Genomic DNA, 22,950 nt, shown 5'->3' with positions numbered 1-22,950 from the left:
AAATTGAAAAAAAGAAAAGTTTAACAGTAATTTTTGTTTTTAAGCAGCTATTTATTTGACGATTTATACTAACCAATGCCGCACAGAGTCAAACAGACATTGTACACCCACAATCGATTTACCCACGGTTTGTCGGACACGTAGCCCAGCACTATTCTGCCAATTGTATTGGCCACACCTATAATGGCAATCAGGTAGCTGGACTGCTTACTGCCGAGATTTAGTGTTTCGGCTTGTGAGACTATGTAAATGTATGGCACGTTGAAACCGATGCTGGTGAAGAAGTTCGAGAGCGCAAACACAATAAAGACAACATCTTTTAGCAGCGAGAAGTTCATCATTTCGACAAAGGTGTCGTGGGTCTCCTTGGAGCAGGTCACACAGCCACAACATCTTATTACTTCCTAGAAGAGTGAAATTCGTGAATTAATTAATGAGAGAGTAAATTTGTCTGACAAGTAAAAATTGTGTGTGCTAACAAGTGATACGAGAGCATTGGGTGCTTACTTTTTTCAAAGAAACTATAGCTTTCGGGGCTGTTTTTTTTTATGAATGTTAATAAGGATAAAATCTTTATTTGGAGTACGAATTATACGGTTTTTGCGTTAGAGTTTTTGAAAGTCAAAATGTTTTAATGTATCTTGGGAAAGCAATTTTTTATGATCTTATAATTTCTATTTATTTCTTTTTCTCAATGGAATTTTTTTTTCGTATGCACGAATGAATGCATTGACACAGTTATTATTTAAAATATGTATTATATGGGTTTTGAACTGAGACATTTTTCTTACTGACATTATTCCAATACTAAGCTCACGGAGACTTTATTTTGATCTCTCCACTTGCTGGAGAGATTTTTGGAGACTTGGTTTTCTATTATAATTTAAGATAAATTTCCGTTAACCTTTGAATAACAGGTAAAAATACGCTTTTGATAAATAGTTAAGAATTTTTGAAGAATTTTCAAATTAAAAATAAAACAAATAATTGGCGCGTACACTTTTGTTCAGTGTATGGCCTCCTACTTGTGGTGTGCGTCTTGATGTTGTTGGACAAATGGAGGGACCTACTGTTTAAACTTGACTCAGAATGGCAAATGTTTTTTTATGAGGAGCTTTTTCAAGGAAAAAATATACTCGAAGGTTTGCCATTGCCTGCTGAGGGGCAACTGCTATTAGAAAAGCTTTTTTATCATTTTGCTGTTTCGTGCACGGAGATTCGAGCTTACGCATTCCCGAAGGGTTGTCACGCATCAACCCATTCGGCTACGGTTGCCGCCTTGCAATCTAAACTATTTGCAGAATAAAATAACTAAGTAACATGGAATTTAAAGCATTTTTTTATGTTCTAATATATATTATAATTATGTGGGCTCTTAAATAAACCATGCTTCATATAATTTTTTTACAGCGTAATATGCTTAGAGGTTTTATTATGAAACTCAAAAATTTTGGGGACTTTATTGGAGACTTAGTTTTCTAATCTCATTTGAAATAACCTTAAACAGAAGAAGTACGGTACGATCTATTCGCATATTTTATTTATTATAGAATTCTCCACTTTTGGATACTTTATAAATACCCAGTTTTTTAATCCCATTACATTGCCATTTGGAGCACGTTTTTATTATATTTTGTATTATAATTATTTAGGCTTTTAAAAAACCTTGCTTAAAATACTTTTTTTATAGCACAAAATGTGTAGAGGATTTATAATGAAACTCTCCACTTTTGGAGACTTTATTGGAGACCTAGTTTTCTAATCTCATTTGAAATAACTTACAAAAGTACAAGTCAGGAGCTTTTCACTTTTGAATACTTTTTGGAGACCTAGCTTTTTAATCCTACTACAATGCCATTTAAGCATTTTTTTATAAAATATTTATGATTATGTGAATGTATATAATTCTGTAATAAACGATGCTTCATATAACTTTTTTATAGCGCAACAAGAGGCTTTATAATGAGACTCTCCACTTTTGGAGACTTTATTAGAGACCTGGTTTTCTAATTTAAATTTAAATAGCTAAAAATACATGTATTTTGCGATTGATTCACATATTATTATTTATTATCGAACTCTCCCATTTTAGATACATTTGGGATACCAAGTTTTTAATCCCATTTGAAATTCGCCTACTCGCACAATACAAGTAATAAGCGATAATGACATTTATAAAGAACTCTCTCGCTCTCTTTTTAAAGACCAAAATATTTCCAGAAATGTGAAAATGCAATAATCTTGTTGTAGACTTTATTATATTAAAATTTATTTAGAGTTAAAATCAACTAGATTAACATTCACGGACTTTCGGTCAAGTGAAGAGGCTGTCAATGAACCACATGCCTGTTTGAAGCCAACAAAAAATCTATATATGTACTTAGTATACGGGCCTATACAAATCTGAGAAACACTGAATGAAGTGTGTCCGGTTAGAAGAAAACTTTGTTGAAAAATGAAATGTTTTCTTTTTTGCCAGACAGAGTCTTGCTTGCATCAATTTTCCGGAACTTATAAACCCACCGTATTTCGATATAAACACATAAATAAATAAATGCAAGCAAAAGAGTCTTACTGAAACATTTCTAATACCAGTCGAATAGAACTAAATTAAATTATTTTATTAATATATGCAGAGTATTAGGAACTCTCATTCGCCTTAACTCTACCTTAACTAATCAAATGAAGCAGACTGGAATATGTAATTTATACATGAATACATACAAACATTCGTGTAATATACAGGAATGTGAACTTTAGTACCTTCCAAAAATATCCAAATACGATTTTAAGGCACTACGAACAAAAGTGCGGTACCTCAATTTGGCATTAAAAGTTAATTTAAAAACAAAATGCAAATCTCTGGAAACATTCAATGAACAAAGAAGAATGGCAGTTTGACAATTACATTACTCGATATTTAACACATAGTAGCGGCATAGACGGCAATGTGCACGGTAGTGAGCAGTCAAAAAGTGAAGGACACGGACGCTGAGATATTTTACAACCCAGATAATAAATAAAAAAAAAGAAATAAAAAGTGAGCGTTTAAAGGATTTTGAGTTATTCTGAGGAACATAAGAAGGGCTTACAAAATGATTCCCGAATTCTATGCGGATACTGAGGTCTTCATTACGGGCGGCTCGGGTGAGTAGAAATGAGAAATTTGTAGTGGATGAATGCATTGAACTCCTGAAGGAATAATTCAAAAATTGTTAAACATTTTTTTTATTCGCTGAAAAGGCGCTGTCGGCAAGGCTCTAATTGAGAAGCTCTTACGTTCGTGTGATGTGCGTAAAGTCTATGTGTTGCTGCGCACAAAGAAAAATGCCAGTGTTGAACAACGTTTGGAGAAATTGAAACAAGCAAAGGTTTGAAATATACCAAAAATAGCATAAAAGTAAAAAATATATACTAAATAAATGCGCTCTATCACCAGTTGTTCAAAGTGTTGCGCGCCTCAAAGCCCCACATGTTTGAACGACTCGTACCCATTCCAGGCGATGCAGTATTACCCAATTTAGGTATTTCGCCCGAGCACATTGCTCTTATGGCGAATGTTTCGATAGTTTTTCATTGTGCCGCAACTGTGCGTTTTGACGAACCGCTGCGTGTGGCTTTGAAGCTAAATGTCGGCGCCACCTATGAGGCATTGATATTCGCTGAGAAACTGAAGAATCTTAAGATTTTCTTGCATGTATCAACTTTCTATAGCAACCCATATTTGAAGCGGGTGGAGCCGAAGGTAGATATAATTTTAATGGCTATTATAAAATGAAAGGTAATCCCAACAAACTTTTCAGGTTTATGAATCACCGCTAGATTGGAGAATGTGCTTGGAAATGTTGAAGGATGATGGCAAACGAGATACGTTGGATGTTTTGACAAGAAAGTAAGTCATGAAAGTAAAGAGGGCAAAGCTATGTTTTAAGTTTCTCTTAGTATTGAACAATTGGAATGCTTAGAATGTTAAAAAAGGAAAATTTTAAAAGAATGATTTTTTTTTAATTTTTTGGGGAAGGTTATAAAGATTTCAGCCATTTCGTAAACAAAATTTATTTCAGTTTCGAGAACATCTAGTCTTGAAATTAACAAAATTAATCATTTCAACGTTTTTCGGTAGAATTAAAAAAATAAAATGTTTTAGGTAAGGCGAAGTTAATTTCAAAACCAATATCTATAACTTTTATTGGAATATTTTGCTTCCAAAAAAACAAAAAAAAGTAAAGAAAAAAACTCAATGACAGCTTAAAATCATTATGTTGTATACGAAGTTTCAGATCAAAAATTTTTAGTTATGACGGCATTTCCTATTTAAGTGAAATTAACTTAGCATCATAGACATAGCCTCTGCACATTACCATGGCAGCACAACAACAAAAAGTATATATTTAACAACATAATTTATAAATTTTATTATGCCAGGACATTTGCTCTTAAAAAAAAGTTTTAAAATTTTTTCAATTAAAAAAAAAAAAAACTTAAATAAAAATAATTTCAACCTTCTTTTAGGGAAAGTAAATAATATTAAAAATTTATAATTTTTTTTTTTAATTTTCAAATAATATTGAAAATTTTTAATTTTTGTTTTAAATATGTTGACAAAAAAGGTGTCACAAACGGCTTGAAAATTTGTAATTAATTTTTTTTTTTCGAAAGCCGAATTTCGATTTTTTTCCGACATTCAAAACATGTTGAGCATGATTCAATTATTAAAGGTTTGCTCACTAGTGACCTTCGATTTTTGACACTCCCTTGCAAAAGGTTGTATTTAAGAAGCTGAATAAAGTGGAACAAACTAAATCCTTTTTGGTAAAAATCGTAGCAAAAAAGTATTTTCTTACTTAAATGGGAACAAACTGCGAACGGTTTGAAAAATAAATTTAAATTAATATTTGAATGTAAAAAATGGTACAAATAAAAGTTATTTGCGGAAATTGCCAAGTCTAATATTAAAACAAGATATTATTTCACCTAATCCCAGATTTTATTTTGTGAATTGATTGCTAAATTTAAAACCGATCGCGAAGCTTCGCCAATATGAAATTATTTTGTTAAAAAGAAATAAATAATTGGCACGTTCAATTCTGCTAGGTGTTTAGCCGAGATCCCGCTCCTATTTGTAGCGCGCGTCTTGTTGTTGTTCCACAAATAGAAGGACCTACAGTTTTAAGCCGATTCCGGCAGATGGTTTTTTATGAGGAGCTTTTTCATGCTGGTACTGTGATTTGCTAAGCCTCCTCTGGACACACTTCATCCATCCAGGGGAAGGTGGGCTCATTATAAACAAGTTCCGTTAATCGCAACTTTTTTATTTATAATAAAAAATTTTGAGATTTGCTTAAGATGCACCGATTTGGAAATACCTCTATAAATCGATTGTGTTGTACATTACTTTTAAAAATATTTTTTCCGACAAATTTTCTTAAGCTTAAAGATATGCAAAAAATTAAAAAAAAATATTGATGAACGGATTCAAATAATGCCATTTTTCGTGGTACTTTCAAACTAGCTTCCGTAAATTGTAATATTATATTTTTCCGACATATTTAGGCAAAATCTTAAAATATAATAAATTTTGTAATTTTGGTGCCAAAACAGCACCAATTTTTTTACGGATAGTGTACATATTTAACCCTAAAGTACATACATATCTATGCCATAATATCTAGACTGTCTTCCAATTATATTTCAGGTTAATCATTGGCTTTCCGAACACCTACACATTTACGAAGAACCTCGCTGAGAGTGTGGTCAATGACTTTCGGAATCGAATACCGGTTGGTATATATCGACCATCGATAGGTAAGAATTTATCATACTAAGAAATTATAAAAACCCTGGGAGACATATATGCATGCATAAAAACATAAATTCATAGCTAAAGACACATACAAGGCGGTGAAAAATTAAACACCCTATCGAAAGGTTTGCTATTGGCGTCGTACCTCAGATATCATTTGACATTTGTGAATTAGGCAGCTGCAGTATGCACACGCATACAGGCAATGGAGCGCGTAAAGGTCAAAATGAAGATTTGCATCACTCAAAATATTTTTTTTTACAAATTTATTATTATTTATTATTTACTTTATTTAAAGTTACTCTAAAAGTTATTGGATGATTAATTTTGCGCCACCTTGCATATGTGTATGCACATATCGTCCCCTTAGTATTAAAATAGCCTATAAATTATTTGATGTTTTGAGAAAATGAACTTCAAACTTTTTGTAGAAAGTAGCTCTCTCTCAAATCTCGTTATGTCTGTAAATATTTATTATTTTTTGACTGACGTTTTGACCCACTTTGTGGAACTAGAATTTGACAAAATTTTGACCACATATAAAATCGACGATGGAGAATCCAAAAATTCAATAAAAAAATTATAGCCTATGAGCACATAGGCTATGTGTAGTGATCATTCGGTACCACCTAAGTATCGGTGCTTTTAGTTGCTTCTGGTTTCGGAACAAAGTATCGCGTATATTCGAGTAATGAATAAAAAATATAAATTATAAACATCAGAATTTTTTTTTCTATTTTTTATTACTGAAAGGAAATTCAATTCTACACGCTTTGTTTGAATTTTAATATTCTTTCTCATTATTCACAAAAATTAATATTCTTACCATAAACGTAACATATAAAACTAATACGCAAGACTGCAATTTTTCTAGATATTTGTTTGATAAGTGGTTTCTTTTCCGTGGAATTTTATTTCCTGTTTTCAAAGAAGTGACAGAATACTTGATCCTTTTATTACCTTATTATTATTTTACACGTTGCTTGTTTATTGGAGCAAACTTTTTCGAAGGCTTTCTAAACGGAGAATATTTGAGGTATTGGAAAATTTTAGCTTTTCCAAATCAATTACCAATAAAAGTGTCAAGAAAAGAAAACAAAATTTCTGTGGCCTGCTTATGATGAATGATAATTAGTTGTAGCGTTGGTATACAGCAAAGATTGCAGAAATGTATAGATTTCTGGCATCAAATTCCAAAAATACATTGAGTAAAAAGCTACTTGATTCGGGAAAAAAGTATCGAGTACTTAGTTGCAAGTACAGGCATCGAGCAGTGACAGTCGAGCTGCACTAAAAGCCTCTACTAACCCACGCTGCTATTCGAAATTAGACGGCGAATGTAAGACAAAACTGAACAGTGTCGCAAAACACAACAAAGTTTGCCTTAATTACTAAACTGGCTAATGAAGGCTCTGCAAGCATACCATCTAGTGGACCTGGACGCTTTCTAGATTTCACTTTTGTATCGATTCCGTTATAGATTTACGACTTCATGAGACTTTGTTGGGATCCTGCAGAGTAGCCAAGCGCTTTGTGAAAGTACCAAACAGGAAATTATCGACCTTTCCCTTAAAACTTAGTAGGAGGAACCTAAGAGTACTGGTGGGCGTAATCACAGGATGAAATGCTTGTGGTCAGCATATGGCTACCATGGGAATAATTGGCGAGCTAATATGCCTATAATGTTGTGAGAATGAGGACACTGCAGAACACTTTCTCTGTAGCTGTCGGGTGGTTTCTAGAATCAGGCTTAGGCTGTTGGCTTGCGATGAACTGAGTATAGAAAAAGGTCACACCCTTCCTCTTTCGGATCTCTTAAGATTCATCAATGTCTAAAATAATGGCAAAAGATTTGCGGAAGAGTGGCTTAAAACCAATTTATCCATCTTATCATCCATATTGAATCTATCCTGTCTTTCTATTCTTTCCACTGTAATCTATCCGGGTGTAGTACAATGGCCTTACTGACTGAGTGCTCGGACTTGCCCAACCCCCCCAAATCTAATCTAATCTAACAGTTATCGAGTAATCACTTAAGGGATCTTGAAACTGATCTCATTGCTTTGTTACTTGGCAGTTTCGAGTGTACTTTGCTTTTTTTTTTTTTGTAAATCCAAAAAAGCGCGTAAGCGCCAAGTAAGGAAGCGCGGCTGTGGCAATTTGAGCAGCAGTTGGCAAAACAACATTCAGCTGCTTCACGATTTGATGGTATTTTTAGTCAAAATTCTGTGGGCTTAAATAGAAAATATGCACTGTGAGGTGAATTATTTGCGATTATTTAACTTCAAGCAAAGTGACTTATGCTGAAGCTCTTTTTATTAGTTGATTAATAGTTTTTGCTTTCTCGTTATATTTTGGCATTTTTGAGATTTTAGTTTTAAATTGTTCTTGTATATAATGAAATCGCTATAAATCAGCTGGTGCTAAAAGGCATTGCCAAACTAACAGAATTAGGTCCCAAAGGTCGTTCACAGCAAAATATATTTACCGAACTGCCAACTAACAAACCGCCAAAGTAACAAAATTGGTGTTCGTACCCCTTATGTGGGCATGAGTAATGAGGCATTGAACTCAAATGAATACAGAGTTGATGAAAAAATCCAATAAAAGTAAATACTAATTTGCATATTTTGTATTTGTTGCAATGACACTCAAAGAAAAACATTTTAATTGGCTGTTTAAAATATATTATTATTATTATTATTATTATTTAGTGACTGGTATGAATACCAGTACTAAAATTATGTTTGAGCATTGGCTGCAGAGGCCATCAGCTCATTTAATCATCAAATATATTTTTTTATTTTATTTTATGTTTTTATTGAAATGTTATAAATTCCGAAAAACATTTCAGTCACCTAGTAACGACTACCAAAGAATATTTTTCTATTAATTAGAATGCAACAGTATTTACAGGAAATACATAAATACGAGTATACTGGGAGACAGCTGATATTTGTTGGCTACCCGTTCAACTTTATGGAACAAAATCATCAGGTTTTTTCCTTTTAAGTCTCCGGCATTGCTCATCTTAGTTGGCAAGTCCAATTCAGTTTTCCTTTTTCAGTTTTTCTACCATATTCCTGTACGCGTATAAATTAGGAGGTCAAGTTCAACATACCTACAATTGCCCGGGCAAGATGCAAATTTAGACCACACAGTTGCAAATTGGCTTTGTATCTTTTTAATGATTATGTTAATGGTTATGTTGGAATTTTCCCAAAATGTTGCAAAGGTGCATATTTTTCTTATGCGATTTCTTACTTTCTTTTGTACTTTAGTCAGCGAAATAAATTCACTGAACGTGTGAAAGAAATACTTCTGGTTTAGAGCTCCCATAGTTGCCGCCGAATGGAATCTTTTTTGAAGTAGTAATTTTTTGTATCTATTTTTATGCGAGATGTCTCAATACCAGCGCTTTTTAGTACGTACATTTTTTACAAAATTTCTTTCACTCCTGTAAGTAACACATCCCACCCAAGTTCCACCCGGTCATCGACATCGCCTGACAGTTGTTAAAGGGAGTTGCAAAACTTATTTCTTAGGAAAGTGGGATGGATATCCATGCCTTCGTGTGATATTTCGACAACCCCTTGGTACCAGTATAATATACAAAGGGCTCAGAAAGTACTGGGGTCTCCTCGCCATTCAATTTCCAAACTTGTAGCTGGCTTTACCGGTCACTTGTCGATCGACGCACACGTGGAAAAGCTAGGGTCACCATTTAACCTCTATTGCAGAAGTTGTGGGAATCTTTCAGAGAAGGATACTGTTGAGCACTTTCTCTGTAAGTCTACGGGTTTGGCAGCCAGACTATTAAGGTCACTGGGTACTCCATTCTTCGACAGCCTGGGGCAGAGTGCCAACCTAAATCCCATCAACCTTCTCCATTACATCAATAGCTCTGGTTGGCTGTAGATATCTCTCCGTTGGAGGGCTCATAATGGTACCAAAACAGCGCTTTAGTGCTACTTTGTGTGTGCCAGAGTAGTACTTCAACCATTTCACCTACCTACTGCATATCCTCGACTTATCAGGATGCCCAAGTTAATGAAATTAGTGACGTATTTGAGCTGCAGCGCAGAGTTTTTATGAAGTACAATTTTATATCACATATCAATCTACTTCACAAATTAGGAGTATTGGTATGCATTAGTGACGTAAATTTTCTCATTTTTGCAGTTCTTCATGCCCTCTCCGATCCCATACCCGGCTATCCGCCCACCATGATGGGTGCTATGGGCCTTTTCGTGCTTGTTGGCGCTGGCATTCTTAAAACAGTTTTCATGTCTAAAAAATTACGTTTCGACATCACACCACAAGATGCTGCCATTAAAGCAATGATGTACTACGCCTACTCCGCTGGCAGTGAATATAATAAGAATAAGTAAAACATCACATCACACCACGACTGTAACTAAAAAGAGGAAGTATTCTCAAAATTCCATTTCTTTCAGAACTATTGAAGAAGCACCTGTCTATATGTCCTCTTCATCACAACATTCATTTCATACTTTCTACCAAATGTGCCAGGTCATGGAGAATGGTCTCTGGTATAAGGCGGCTTTTGAAAAGAACTTTTTATTGCCCAGCTGCCATTACACAGACAGTCGTTTTGTATACAAATTTGTGGTAAGTCTCTAATGTAATGTACATTGGTATGTATGTGTAGAGTGACTTTGAAGATGCGCTTAAATGTTGCTTTTTATGTATTTCCTGCAGGTATTTACCAAACAGATACTGCCTGCGATGTTAGCGGATAGTCTAATGAGACTCTTTGGCCGTAAACCCATTCTTATGGGTATTGTACGTAAAGCCTACATCTCATTGGAGGTTATGCAGCCCTTTCTCTTCAATACTTACGACAGTCCCGGCATGACGAATTTGGAAGAATATGCGAAGGCTACAAAAGGGTAAGAATTATGATATTGGGAAGACTTAGGAAAAAAAATGATTTTTCACAAATGTATTTCTCACAAACACAAATTCTTTGCAGCACCGATTTCGACATAATGACAGATATCTGCAGTGCCAGATCTGATGAGGGACTGATTAATATTTGCACTACAATGATTTTTTCTATTCGTGAATATTTGCTAAAAGAAGATCCGAAGACAATTCCAATCGCACAGAAGCGGTTGACAATGTAGGTGGCCCTATTAAACCTCAATTTGTATTTCGATATAAACAAGGTGGCGCAAAATTAATGAACCAATTTTTTTTAAAACGTTTTTTACTAAAAAGTAAATTATTTTGAGTGATGATAATTTGTATGTAGAACTTTACGCACTCCAGTGCTTAACTGTGTGTAGAAATTATCAGATCTTCCGATTGGGTGATTAATTTTGTGCCACCATGTACCTACATACACTCGTATGCATTTATTTTACATCTATTTTTTAAATTTTAGCAAGCGTTGGGTCTATAACATTTTGCGTGCGATTATCGCTTATTTCATACTGCGTTGGTTCTATGGATTTTTGGTGAACTATATCGAAGGAGCAGGTGCCAATTGACTGGCTATTCTTATATAGTTAGTAGCCTAAAATTTTCTCAACGTACTCTTTAAGATTTGTTTTACCTTGAAAGACTTTTGAAATTTGTTACCTCTTTAAGAACTATTAAATACATATACAATTTCCGGGTTTTAACTTGCTTTGCTATCTCTTGAAACGTAAGTTGCAATTGGTAAATCTTGAAAGAGGAATGGATCAGCTTACAAGGGGAAAAAAGTTCGCAGTAGACTTCTGAGTCTGAAATAGTTTTGCGAGGCAATTTCGAAAAGCAAAGTAGGGGTCGCCTTTTAGCATTTTTCGTTATATCTTCCGTATTTACATTTAGTCAGATCTTTGCGAATAATATATCGATGTTTTTGCCGCGAGAAGACAATTTTTGGTTTTTATGCTCATTAGTCTCAAGTATGCCATTCCAGTGTACCACCCTAGTGACAGTTAATAAAATCTCAAAATTTCTATTAAAAATTAACTTCACATCATTTAGCTTTTATTTTTATAAATTCAAGTTTTAGAAGCTGAGAAAAAATCGCGGTAAGTGTGAAGATATGATGAAAAATCCAATAGGGCGACCATTGCATTCGCGAAAAAATTGATTTTTAATACTTCTGCAGGAATATTTGAAAAACTTCTTTAGCGAAAGTTGAATAACTTTTCGTGAGATTTAATTAACTGGTACTATAGTGGCACGTAAGAGTGGTAGGAACTGAGATCTGGTGGGTAAGCACTAAAATAAGGTGTCTGAGGCGAATGAACTTTAGAACAAACAAAATTTGTTCACGAGGCACAAACCTCGACATATTACGCTTTTAGATCCGGCTGTAAATGTTGAAGATATAAGGAAAAAGGGGTCACCTACGAAGCCAAGGCCGAAGCTAAAATCATTTTTCGAAATTACCTCACAAAAGTAGTTCCGACTCTTTGTTCTCGGTATAGTTTAGTACACATTTAAGAAATCATTTTTTTTTTGCAGCATAAAGCCAAACTTGCTCAGTACATTCTGGTATATGAATTGGGATTTAGTGCAAGAAGCCGTACTAGTTCGCTAGTGACTAGAACTGTACTAGTTACTAAATGACTTATCAGACCTATTATTACTACAAAGATAAACTATTACTTCAATCTAAAGACAAACTATAAGATAAAAAAGAATTTAATTAAAAGAATGGTATTCTCCAATAAAATTTAAATTTAAATTTGTGAAACTTGTGCCAAGTCACCGAGAAAGTCTCCAAAAGCGATATTTTAATTTAAAAAAGAGACGATGCTCAATATTATTATTCGAGAGATCATCTAAAAGTAATTTTCTAAAAGGTGAAGTCTCCAAATATTCTAGAAGTGTAAAAGTAGAAATGTGCGATATTACCATATAATATTTAACGAAGACTATCAGGGAAGTGATATATGAACATTTACACAATGTACACATGGCAATGCTTCTACATTAAAATTTTTATATTTCTTTCAAGTTATTAGTCTAAAAGTTTAGTCGTTTAGTTTAAAAGTTTTCAATGGAAGAACCAAAAACGATGTGAACTTCGTATCTGAGATGTATGTGAGACTAAATAAAATATCTATGACTTATGCATACATAAAAATAAAAAGTCTCCAAAAGTGGAGAGTTTAAGAAAAAGTCTCCGCATTGAAAATATTAATAAAAAATATTATACTAGATAAAAAAGATAAGTCTATAAAATTTATAAGTTTGCGAAAAAGTCTCCGCATTGAGAATATCAATAAGAAATATTATTTTAGCCATAAAAAAGGAAAAAAAACAAAATATGCGAAAATATCACGAAAAATTAAAACTCTACTGAAGAAATTGAATATGAAAAATATGGGTCTACCGTTATATGAGTTAACCGAAGATGACTGGTAACTACATCGCACTGACAGAGTTTAGTAAACTGCTACAACGACAACAGCAACATGGGGTTTACCAACTGTTCTGAGAAATGGGAAAAACGTTGACCTAAAGTGCACTTTGCCAAAGTGGAATCACTAAATATTGAAGAATAAATAACGAATGTGAAATATATGAAAAAAGTCAGCTTTGTCTTTGCTCAGAGTACTGCATATTTGCTTGCAAAAATAGTATGAAACATTTCAGAATTAATAGGAATAATCAGGAACTCGCTCCCAAATTTTGTCTTAAGCTAAGTGAAAGAAATTGTACTGGTAGACTTTATATTCCGTGAGGAACAATCAAAGTTGAAGGCTGTAAAAATTCAGAATTTACAATTCAGTACATAATTAAATAAATAATAAAATATTTATATATCCACTTGAAATTATTCCTCTAAAAATTAACATTTTTAACGACTCATTAGACTTTTTATAAATCATAATTGCACTACTAAAATTTGAAAGCCCTAAGTCTCTTCGCTTTTTCATGAGCTGCGTCTGAGTATGTACGTCATTTGAGTATTCATTATAAATATTGCAGATAAATGACAAAAAAAAAAAACCGTAAATTGTGCGAACAATTGTAGGTGCTACTGTGGCTTAACATAAATGTTGATGACGAGCTCTATGTAAGGTCCAAAATAAAATATTAAACTGAATATACCCTAATATGAAGTGAAAAATATGTAAAAAGTTGCTTCTATTTACCTGACTTTGACTGGCACGTGCACTGGGTCGCACCGAGCCGTAACGCTTAATCATACCACTGCCGGAGAGATCATTGCGTGATGCCGTGTACTCTGGTATGTTGAGCAGAGAACCCTAAAACAGTTAGTGAAAAAGTTAAGTTGGTGAAAAACTTTTGCTACTCGATGCTTTGCTGCACTTACCTGGTACAGAATGTCCGGCCGATACATAGTGCCACTACCCCAGTTCTCATGTGGCGGCGTCAATTGCTCCAAATGCGGCTGACTACGGTGACGCACCATATCCGTGCTGCTGGTGCTCTGCCCGATGGGTGGCACTGGGGGTTTACCATTAGCGCTATTGTTCACAGCCTGATTATTCTATACAAAAAGAAAGATGTACGTTTAAGTTACAATAACAAACACAATTTTATGTTGAGGGATCACAACGTCAAAAAGGAAAGAAAGAGAACAACAATCACTTGGGTAAAAGGAGTAGGTGTTAGCATTTGGTTAAAACAACATTTGCATACCAGACCCTGCGAAGGGTGCAAGCTTGGCTTGTGGGGGAGGTTTGTATGTCACAGCGTGCTTGGATAACGTGCATTGAGAAAAGTGTATGTATGTATGTATGTTTGTAAAATGCTAGCGTGCTTGGACACATACATTTGCATATAACAGGATTGTAAGATCGGTTTGATTTATATGGGAATCATCTGACGGTGTTGGGAACGAACTACATTTTACTTGCGCTAACAGCATTGTCAAGTCGAGTGAGAGCATCCGGCAATGCGCCAATGAGGGACGCAGCTGTTGTCGCAACTGCATTTTGATAGGACCGCAGCGGCAAAAATAACGGAAATAGAATAAGATCCAATTAGAATGCATGAATGTTAAAAATTCTAATAAAAAAAACACACAAATTTAACACCCCAATACTAAACAGTTGAAATATTCATTATATTCATTTAAATACTACCCACTGCTCGAGAATCTCTTGACCCACTTACATTGTTACTATTGAAGCCATGTCCCACGCTGTTCGACCGACATAGTGGCCCATCTGCGCGTTCTGGTAACTGCAAGTATTGATCTCCACCATCTGCATTCGATTTGAGTGGCTTCAACTCCCCAATCGTTGTATTATTATCAATAATATCGGCTTTCTTCCCCTTAGGCGGCTTTGGCGGTTCCAATGGGCGGAAAAGTGCGCCGAAAATGATGCAATTCAATACAATGCCGCCAATGATGAGCATCGCGCCACGCCAACCAAACGAGCCGATCAGATGTTCGGTGAGTGGTGCAAATACGAATGTACCGAAACCGGAACCACACACTGCAATGCCGGTGGCAAGCGAACGTTTCGCCTCGAACCATGTCGTCACACTCACAATAGCTGGTAGATAGATGAGGCCCAGACCGAAGCCGGTGCCGATGCCAATGGTGAATATAAGTGTTAGTACATTCTGGGCGAATATGCTGGCAACGATGCAGATTGCGGAAATAATGGCACCCGCTATGGTAACTGCGCGACAGCCATAGCGATTGACAAAGGATGAGGAGATGGGACCTGCAATGGAAGGGAAAGTTGACTATTAAAGTTGAAAATAAATAAGTATCATAAATATGTGCGATGGAAAGGAAAAATGTTTCACTGCATCAGTAGCAGGTTAAAAATTCGGCAACTGCTGATCAACATTTTAATCTTCTTAATCAGAATTTAAAGAATGTTGGGTATACAGTTTTAGGGTCCATTAATTTTTAGTCCAACAAAGTTCAAGTTTCAAGTAAATCGAAATTTGCATTGATTTTTGTCAATGTTTTTATTTGCTGTGTTGCCCATTTTCTTCCATATACAAAAAACAAAAAAAAAAATTGCGAGAAAATGCACAACACATCAGTGAAACTTTGAGCCACTTAAAACTTGTTTTTAGGGTACACAATAACACCCAAAAGAAGATAATTCCTCTTAAAGGCACGAACAGCTATGTTAGCCATTTGATCTTTGCCTGTACTATGACGTTTTCGTTATCGAAATATAGCTACCAGATTGAAAATTGTAATGTATTGTTTTTTCAACTGCCTTCAACTCAACTTAAACACAATTTAATTAAATACTAAAAAGGAAATTTTGTTTGCGCAAAATTCAAAAGATATCAATGCAAAGTAACCGGTATATAAAGGGAGATCAGAATGGAGGTACTTTTTCCAATAGGGACAAATCACGCGTGAATACTGTCAAACTAAATATGCAATTGTTTTCGGTATTCATTGACATTTCATGATGGAAAGACTTACGCCTCAGAAAAGTTTACAAATCGTACAACTGTGTCACGAACATCGACGATCTGTGAAAAGTGTGCATCGCGCGCTCAGGCCAACTTATACTGTCCAGCGAAAACGTCAATTTTTGGCTTAATGGCAACGTCGATAAGCAATATTGCCATACTCGAAGCTTATCAAGAACAGGCATTACATCCTTCGAAAATAACCGTTTGGTGCGGCCTATGGGCCGAAGGAATCATCGGCCATATTTCTTCAAAGACGAGGCTGGCGCCGATGTAACAGTGAACTGCGAATGCCATCGCGCCATGATAAATGTAATTTTGACGCCGGAAATTGAAGCCCGTGATCTCCGTATATGTTGATAAAGTCTAAATGCTTTGTGGATAAACCAGCATTGACTGAGGCATTGGAAGCCAACATTAGTAAAGTTATTAACGAGATACCGACCGAAGCGATCCAGCGAGTCATTCAAAATTGGTGTTAACGGATGACCGAATTACGGCACAGTTGCGGCTAGCATTTCAAAGCGATTATCTTTAAAAACTGGTTCCACACAAAAATAATAAATATTACTCTATCAAATTGAATTGCCGTTGTTTTATTGCTATTTAAAACCCGATAATTCTAAATTTATCAACCTTTAGCTTTTTAAATTTCGAAAAATCATAATTTAATTTTAACTTTTAACAATGTGGCAACGCTGCCACCAATTTGAGGAAAATATGAAATTTCAAAATCACTGAAACCGAGGCGAATCTATTAAAGGTGGTGGCACAAGATCAACAATATTGCGTTGTTCATTAGAATGTCACGACAAAATTTTGTACGAGACCAGGTGAAAGAAAAACAAGAAACGAATTGACTTGTTTACTGCTTTCACCTTTAATAGAGTCGTCTTCAACAAAATTTTTTTTTTATAATGGCTTACACTTCTTTTTGACGCTTATAGAATATTAACAGTGCAACCTCTTCTAGCGGACACCTCTTTTAACCGGATACCGCCCTTGAGCGTACCACATCTTATGTATTGGAAAATGTTACCCTCTTTTGAGTGGGCACCTCTCTTGGAGGGACAAAAGCTACTGACGGTGAATGTCCGGTCTTACTGTATATGTATGCTCACTAATACTCACCTGAAGCATAAGTAACGCCTACCATAATGGACACTATCCAGGCCGTGTAACCTTTGCCCTCGTTAAAGTAGTCGAGAAACTCATTGTAGAAGAGGCCAAACGAGTATGTCATGCCATCGGCTGTAGGTGAGAAAAATGAGAAGGAAAAAATAATTTGATTAAATTCTTTGTATTTTTTTTTGTTTTGGGTAGAAAGTAAACAAAAGACTTCTTCCGCTTATTTTAAGTAAATGAATTTATAAAAATGAATAAATACATATATATAAGTACAGGGTGCTTCACCTATACGAGGGGTGCCTTATATATGTCGGGATTAGAGAACAAAAACAAATTTTAATCATCGAAAATCACTTTATTGTTTTTCAAAATATTCTCCATGAAGATCTATACACTTTTGCATGCGTTTGAACCAATTGTCGAAGCACTTTTGCCACTCTGAATGAGGTACCTCCAAAACATGCATTCTGAATGCCGCAACCGCTTCTTCAGGTGTCGAAAAACGTTGACCTCTCAGTTTGTTTTTTACGTACGGTAATTTGGTCCAAAGTAGCTTCTCCGTATGACACAGTCAACATCCGGAATGCATCCGCGCACTTAATTTCGTTTTTCACACAAAATTTGTTACAGGATCTTTGATCCACTTTTTAGAATAGATAAAACCCGAAGAGGAGTGTTATGGGGACTCTGCTCCATTAAAGACAACAATAAAACGATGGTTGCCTGATTTCAAACGTGGCCGTAGAGACAAAGATGATGCCGAACGCAGTGGACGTCCAAATGAGGTGGTGACACCAGAGAACATAAAAAAAATCCACAAAATTGACTTTGAATGATCGAAAAGTGAAGTTGCGTGAGTTAGCTGACAATGTAAAGATATCAAAAGATCGTCTAGGTTTTATATTCCATGAGAATTTGACTATGAGAAAGCTTTGTTTAAAGTGGGTGTCGCGTTTGCTCACTGTTGACCAAAAACAAGCACGTCTTGATGAGGGCAAAACTACATAAATTGAACTTTGAATTGCTCCCACATCCATCGAAATCGCTAGATTTGGCTCATAGCGACTAATGGCTGTTCGTAGACCTAAAAAAATGCTCGCCGGTAAGAAATTTCGCTCGAATGAAAAGGTTATCGCTGAAATTGCGGCCTATTTTGAGTGGTATTGAAATGCTAGAGCGGCTCTTGCGTTATTCTTGATGGAAACTATATTACGTTAATGAATTAAGTAAATTTTGACCACAAAAAAGTGTGTTAGGCGTGGGACTTTCCGCTTATGTGTTATGTATTATATGCGGTTCTGTTAAGTTTCAATGTGTATGTCAGAAACTAATAACGTTTCATATCACTTCATGTTGTGAAGTGATCATCATACTAGACCCTAATATAAGTACATTTTTTTTGGGACGAAAGAAAATATTTTCTCCACGGAAGTAAATAAACGTCGTGTGCTCAAGCAAATTTCTAAGTTTAATGAAGAATTGTAAAGCCAAATAATTTCAAACCCACAAAAGAAATACTACAATCTTCAGAGGAAGAGGTTATGGCCCCTATAGATTATTTTTATTTTTATGTCCAAAAATAACCTATTTTTTTAGTGATTTTAAGATATTTATATTGAAGTCAAAAATAAAGAAGTCTGACGTCATAAAAATGTTTTTCATGGCGCCATCTTTTTAATGAGTTAGTGTGTTCGAAGATACACCCCTAGTTGACTTCCAGTGAAAGCTTGGTGACATGCGGTTCAGTGGAAGCGAAGTTATTGTGTCTAAAGTGTCAGTATGTTTGTGTCATCGGTACAAAAATGAGTTTCGAACAAAGAGCTAATGTCAAATTTTGTTTTAAAATCGGTAAATTTTACCGAAACATTTGAATTGATGAAAAAAGTTTATAGCGATGATTATCTATCTCGGGCCAGAGTTCATGAGTGGTTTACACGTTTCAGAGATGGTTGTGAGGACATAAATGGCAATGAATATACGGACCGCCCAAAATCAGTAATCATCGAAAACTCCAACGAAATTGTTGTAAATTTATAAAAATGAACCGAAATCATCGTTGAAGTTCATGGACTCGGAGTTAAATATCTCCAAACATAGATTTATTGCATTTTAACTGATCACTTGGGCTTACGAAAGGTCTGTGCACGTTTCATTCCGTATAAATAAACATTCGAAAGACCTCATTAAAGAGGTGAGAAAAGACGAGAACTTCCTTTATAACTGTTAAATTGTAACTGGTGTTGAAACGTGGTGTTTCCAACATCAACCTGAAACCAAGCGTTAAAGTGCCGAAAGGAAGGCCCCAGACGAGCCACCACCCAAAAAATCACGTTTGGAGAAATCAAAAATCAGGTCGATGCTCATTTGTTTTTACGACTCCAAGGGAATTGCCCACAAGGAGTTCGTGCCAATGGGCCAAACCGTCAATGTAATTTTCTATCTTGGCGTTTTGAATCGTTTATTGCATCGCATTCGTTGAATTCGGAAGCTGGCGCTTATTACATGATAATGCATCATCCCATTGATCCACTCTTGTGACTGATTTTTTGACTAGAAATCGCTTTTTGACCAACAATTACTCAACGTATTCGCCTGCTATGGCTGCCTGTGACTTCCACCTATTTGAAAAATTGCATTTGGACATGAAAGGAAAACGTTTTGCGTCCGTAGAAGTCATCCTGAATGAATATTCCGGATTCCGGTCAAAGACCTAAAATTATCCTTTAGATCGCACAAAACGGTGTGTCGAGGCCAAAGGGGACTATATATTTTGAATAAATAAACCTGAAATTATCAGAACAAAGCTCCTGTCGTTTGTATTTTAGCTCAGTCTTGTTTATTTTTGACTTCACCTTGTAAGTATATAAAAATTATCTACAAATCGGCTTCGAAGTTCAAAATGTCGAAATTTTTTGAATTGTTTGAAGCAGTTGCTCAGCCTCCAAAAAAATGCTTGGTGAGTAAGATTCGGGAAGCGCTAGTTGGATTCTGAAAGAATCACCACTTAAACCAACCAACCAACCAAGATTCGATAAAACTTGATATTATACTGATTCGAATTTAATCTATGGGAGCCATTAACTCAAGCAGGGTCATAAATGTTTTATCGCATTATGCTGTTATGTTTTGCTTTTTATAAAACTTAACTCAGCTATTCACTTTTCAATCGATAATCGCACGACCCAAATAATTACAGTTACTTCAGACAAAGTAGATGAGTACCTTCTACCCCCTTCATTTGCGTGTGGTTACTATTATTATATTATATTATGTAAGGCCTCCAAACCTATTATATTTTTAAAGTCCATTATATTTGAAACACAAACAAAATTAAAAACTGCGAACAACAAGTTATTTATGTTAATCAGTCACCTTTAATCTATGTAAAAAATATCAACAATTCTGATAGCGTGTTTTTAAACTATATTTATATTTTTTATTCTTTACTCAGCACTTTGTAGCAAAAGTGAAAACAATTGAAAAAGTTTTGAAGCACCCCAACCAGTTCTTGGCAGTTTAATAGATTTTACTTTGCTCTCGGAAACCGATTTCACTTTTTGAACTAATAACAACAAAATCAATTAAAATATCGACTATTAGAAAGATAATGTCACTCCTTTATTTCGTATAAGTGAATATATAACAAACGAACCGCGCAACCAAACAAAAAAGAAAAAAATCAATTTATAAAAAAATAAAAAAGAATAAATAAAAGTGCTCTCCAAAATAAGTGGCCAGTCTATGAATAAATATCATTGTGTAGGAAATGCTAATAAATGGAAATTTTTATTAAACTTATCCACTTGCGCGCACATAATTCAGTCATTCCATTTTTTCTACAATATGCGCGGTATTTCCATGCTTTATAAGGAAGAAAAGAAAGAAACAAAAAAAAAATGTGAAAAATCAACGGAATTTTTATCGACTCCAAATTTTTACTTCATTGTAATAGAATTTAATTTGCTTTAAAACTGCATACTCATGCTTTTTTTTAATTCTAATTAAAAAGTTCAAGATTTTGTTATTAGTATTTGGAAATTTGTAAAATTTTTTGTTAATTTCGTACAAAGTTTAGAACTTTGATTTATAAGGTTTTTATTATAGAGTAAATTATATTTTTATATATAAAAATTTTACGAAAAAAATTTTGGATGAAAAATGTTGCGAATATTGTAAAAAGGATGAAGTGATTTAATTATGTGAGTGCAAGTGTGTATATGTAATTCGATGCTTGGCTGAGCTACTCCTCCAATTTGTGGTATGCGTCTTCATGCTTTTTCATGGCAAGGACGCATTATTGACCGTGAGAAACTGTTGATGTTTCCACTGAAATAATCCTAATTAGCAACAAGCACCGTTTTACTACCACTATTGTGATGATGTCTTGTGTTTTCTGTTTTTTTTAAGTCAGATCCATTTTGTGAGATTCGAGTATAGCAGCAATTTCTTTATCTCGATGTCTGAGATCTCATTAATTTGCTGTAAGAAAGGCTTTCCGAAAGAGCGAAGTGTTGCCCTAGCTAGCCCCGGACATTCACATAAATAGTGGAAAAGACTTTCCTTCGCCCCTTCCGCTTGACAGCTTCTGCAGATGGAATTGAGTTTGGATGGAATTGGTTGAGTTTGGCTGCATGCTCCCCTACTTTCCAATGACCTGTAAGGGTTGCAGTGATGCGTGAGATGTTTGGCCGAGAGCATCCTAATACATCATTCGTCCTTTGAATTTTGTACGACGGCCATGTGTTTTTTGTTGTAATTCATGTAGTTAATTGCTTCCACCTTCTTTCGGCTAAAGCATGATAGTGTGAAGCTATGGATGCTTTTATTGTGTTGAGTGAGGTAGCGACTGTCACCGCCTCTGCTATGTCTAGTACCGAATCTTTTCTTGCTAGCGCATCCGCTATCTCTTAACCCTGTGTGTCCCTATGACCGGGAACCCATATCAGAGTAATGTCAAACCAATGACTAAGCAATTCTGGTTTCTTTCTACACTGTTAAACTAGTTTGGATGGAATGGAATTGGAATCTAAGGCCTTTATAGCTGTTTGACTGTCTGAAAAGAGAGCTACTCTTGCACTAATTTCTTTGTAGTGTTTTAGTGATTTGCATGCTTCTCTGATCGTTAATAGTCAGGAAGTCGAAAAGACTGAGATAGAACCGTCTTAGAACCATCGGTATAGATTTCGATATCGTATCTTCCAATAAACTTCCCTTTGCCCCATTCGGCTCTCGGTGGAAAACGTACCATAAAGTCTTTCTTGAAGTTGAGGTCGGGGACTGTGTAATCTGATTTGTTTTTGAGCAGTGAGGGTCCCTGTAGGAGGATCTTGCAGTGACCGTATGACCGTCTTCCTATATCTCTGAGTCTCACCACGCTACAATTAGCGATTGTTTTTATAAATAAGTCTACTGGTAATAGATGTGTTAGCACAAACTGTACTGGAAGAAAAATGTGTCTCTGCATTACATTTTATTAAGAAGTATCGAGAGTTGTGGTAAAAAAAAAATATTTATTATCGATTAAAATTTATTTTTTGGCCTTCAAAGCAGATCCCTTCGCTTCCTATATCGTAGGTACACTCTTCATAAGAACGTATGTGGAGCTTTATTTCAATTTGTTAATTCAT

General features: G+C 35.1%; 2 protein-coding genes across 7 annotated transcripts in view; one reads left to right on the top strand and one right to left on the bottom strand.

Moving 5' to 3' along the window:
- The window catches only part of LOC128857809 (riboflavin transporter RibJ), an 83,163-nt gene that overhangs the window by 4,246 nt on the left and 55,967 nt on the right, over positions 1 to 22,950 (bottom strand). For 4 of the 6 annotated variants that reach the window (XM_054093581.1, XM_054093583.1, XM_054093580.1 and 1 more), the window contains 6 exons: positions 17,327 to 17,446; positions 14,918 to 15,477; positions 14,574 to 14,729; positions 14,112 to 14,288; positions 13,930 to 14,043; positions 74 to 404 (listed from right to left, as the gene is read on the bottom strand). In XM_054093581.1, the coding sequence (XP_053949556.1) occupies positions 74 to 404; positions 13,930 to 14,043; positions 14,112 to 14,288; positions 14,574 to 14,729; positions 14,918 to 15,477; positions 17,327 to 17,446 (1,458 nt within the window). The remainder of the gene's footprint in view (positions 1 to 73; positions 405 to 13,929; positions 14,044 to 14,111; positions 14,289 to 14,573; positions 14,730 to 14,917; positions 15,478 to 17,326; positions 17,447 to 22,950) is intronic. The other 2 variants (XM_054093584.1, XM_054093585.1) reach the window with 2 other exon arrangements.
- Positions 3,030 to 11,429, top strand: LOC128857811 (fatty acyl-CoA reductase 1). The gene is made up of 10 exons (XM_054093586.1): positions 3,030 to 3,147; positions 3,244 to 3,371; positions 3,440 to 3,745; positions 3,804 to 3,892; positions 5,696 to 5,805; positions 9,986 to 10,190; positions 10,261 to 10,435; positions 10,526 to 10,716; positions 10,800 to 10,949; positions 11,214 to 11,429. The coding sequence occupies exons 1-10, from the start codon at positions 3,096 to 3,098 to the stop codon at positions 11,317 to 11,319; spliced, it is 1,512 nt and encodes a 503-aa protein (XP_053949561.1). The 5' UTR covers positions 3,030 to 3,095; the 3' UTR covers positions 11,320 to 11,429.

Source organism: Anastrepha ludens, chromosome 3, assembly GCF_028408465.1.
Source record: "Anastrepha ludens isolate Willacy chromosome 3, idAnaLude1.1, whole genome shotgun sequence".
In the NCBI taxonomy this organism is placed as follows: domain Eukaryota; kingdom Metazoa; phylum Arthropoda; class Insecta; order Diptera; family Tephritidae; genus Anastrepha; species Anastrepha ludens.
This window is presented reverse-complemented; position numbering and strand designations above follow the sequence as displayed.

Coding starts and splice junctions, on each gene's coding strand:
- LOC128857811 (XM_054093586.1), top strand. CDS start 3,096: ATGATTCCCGAATTCTATGCGGATACTGAGGTCTTCATTACGGGCGGC. Junction 3,372..3,439: donor AGAAATTGAAACAAGCAAAG/GTTTGAAATATA, acceptor CTCTATCACCAG/TTGTTCAAAGTGTTGCGCGC. Junction 5,806..9,985: donor TATATATCGACCATCGATAG/GTAAGAATTTAT, acceptor TCATTTTTGCAG/TTCTTCATGCCCTCTCCGAT.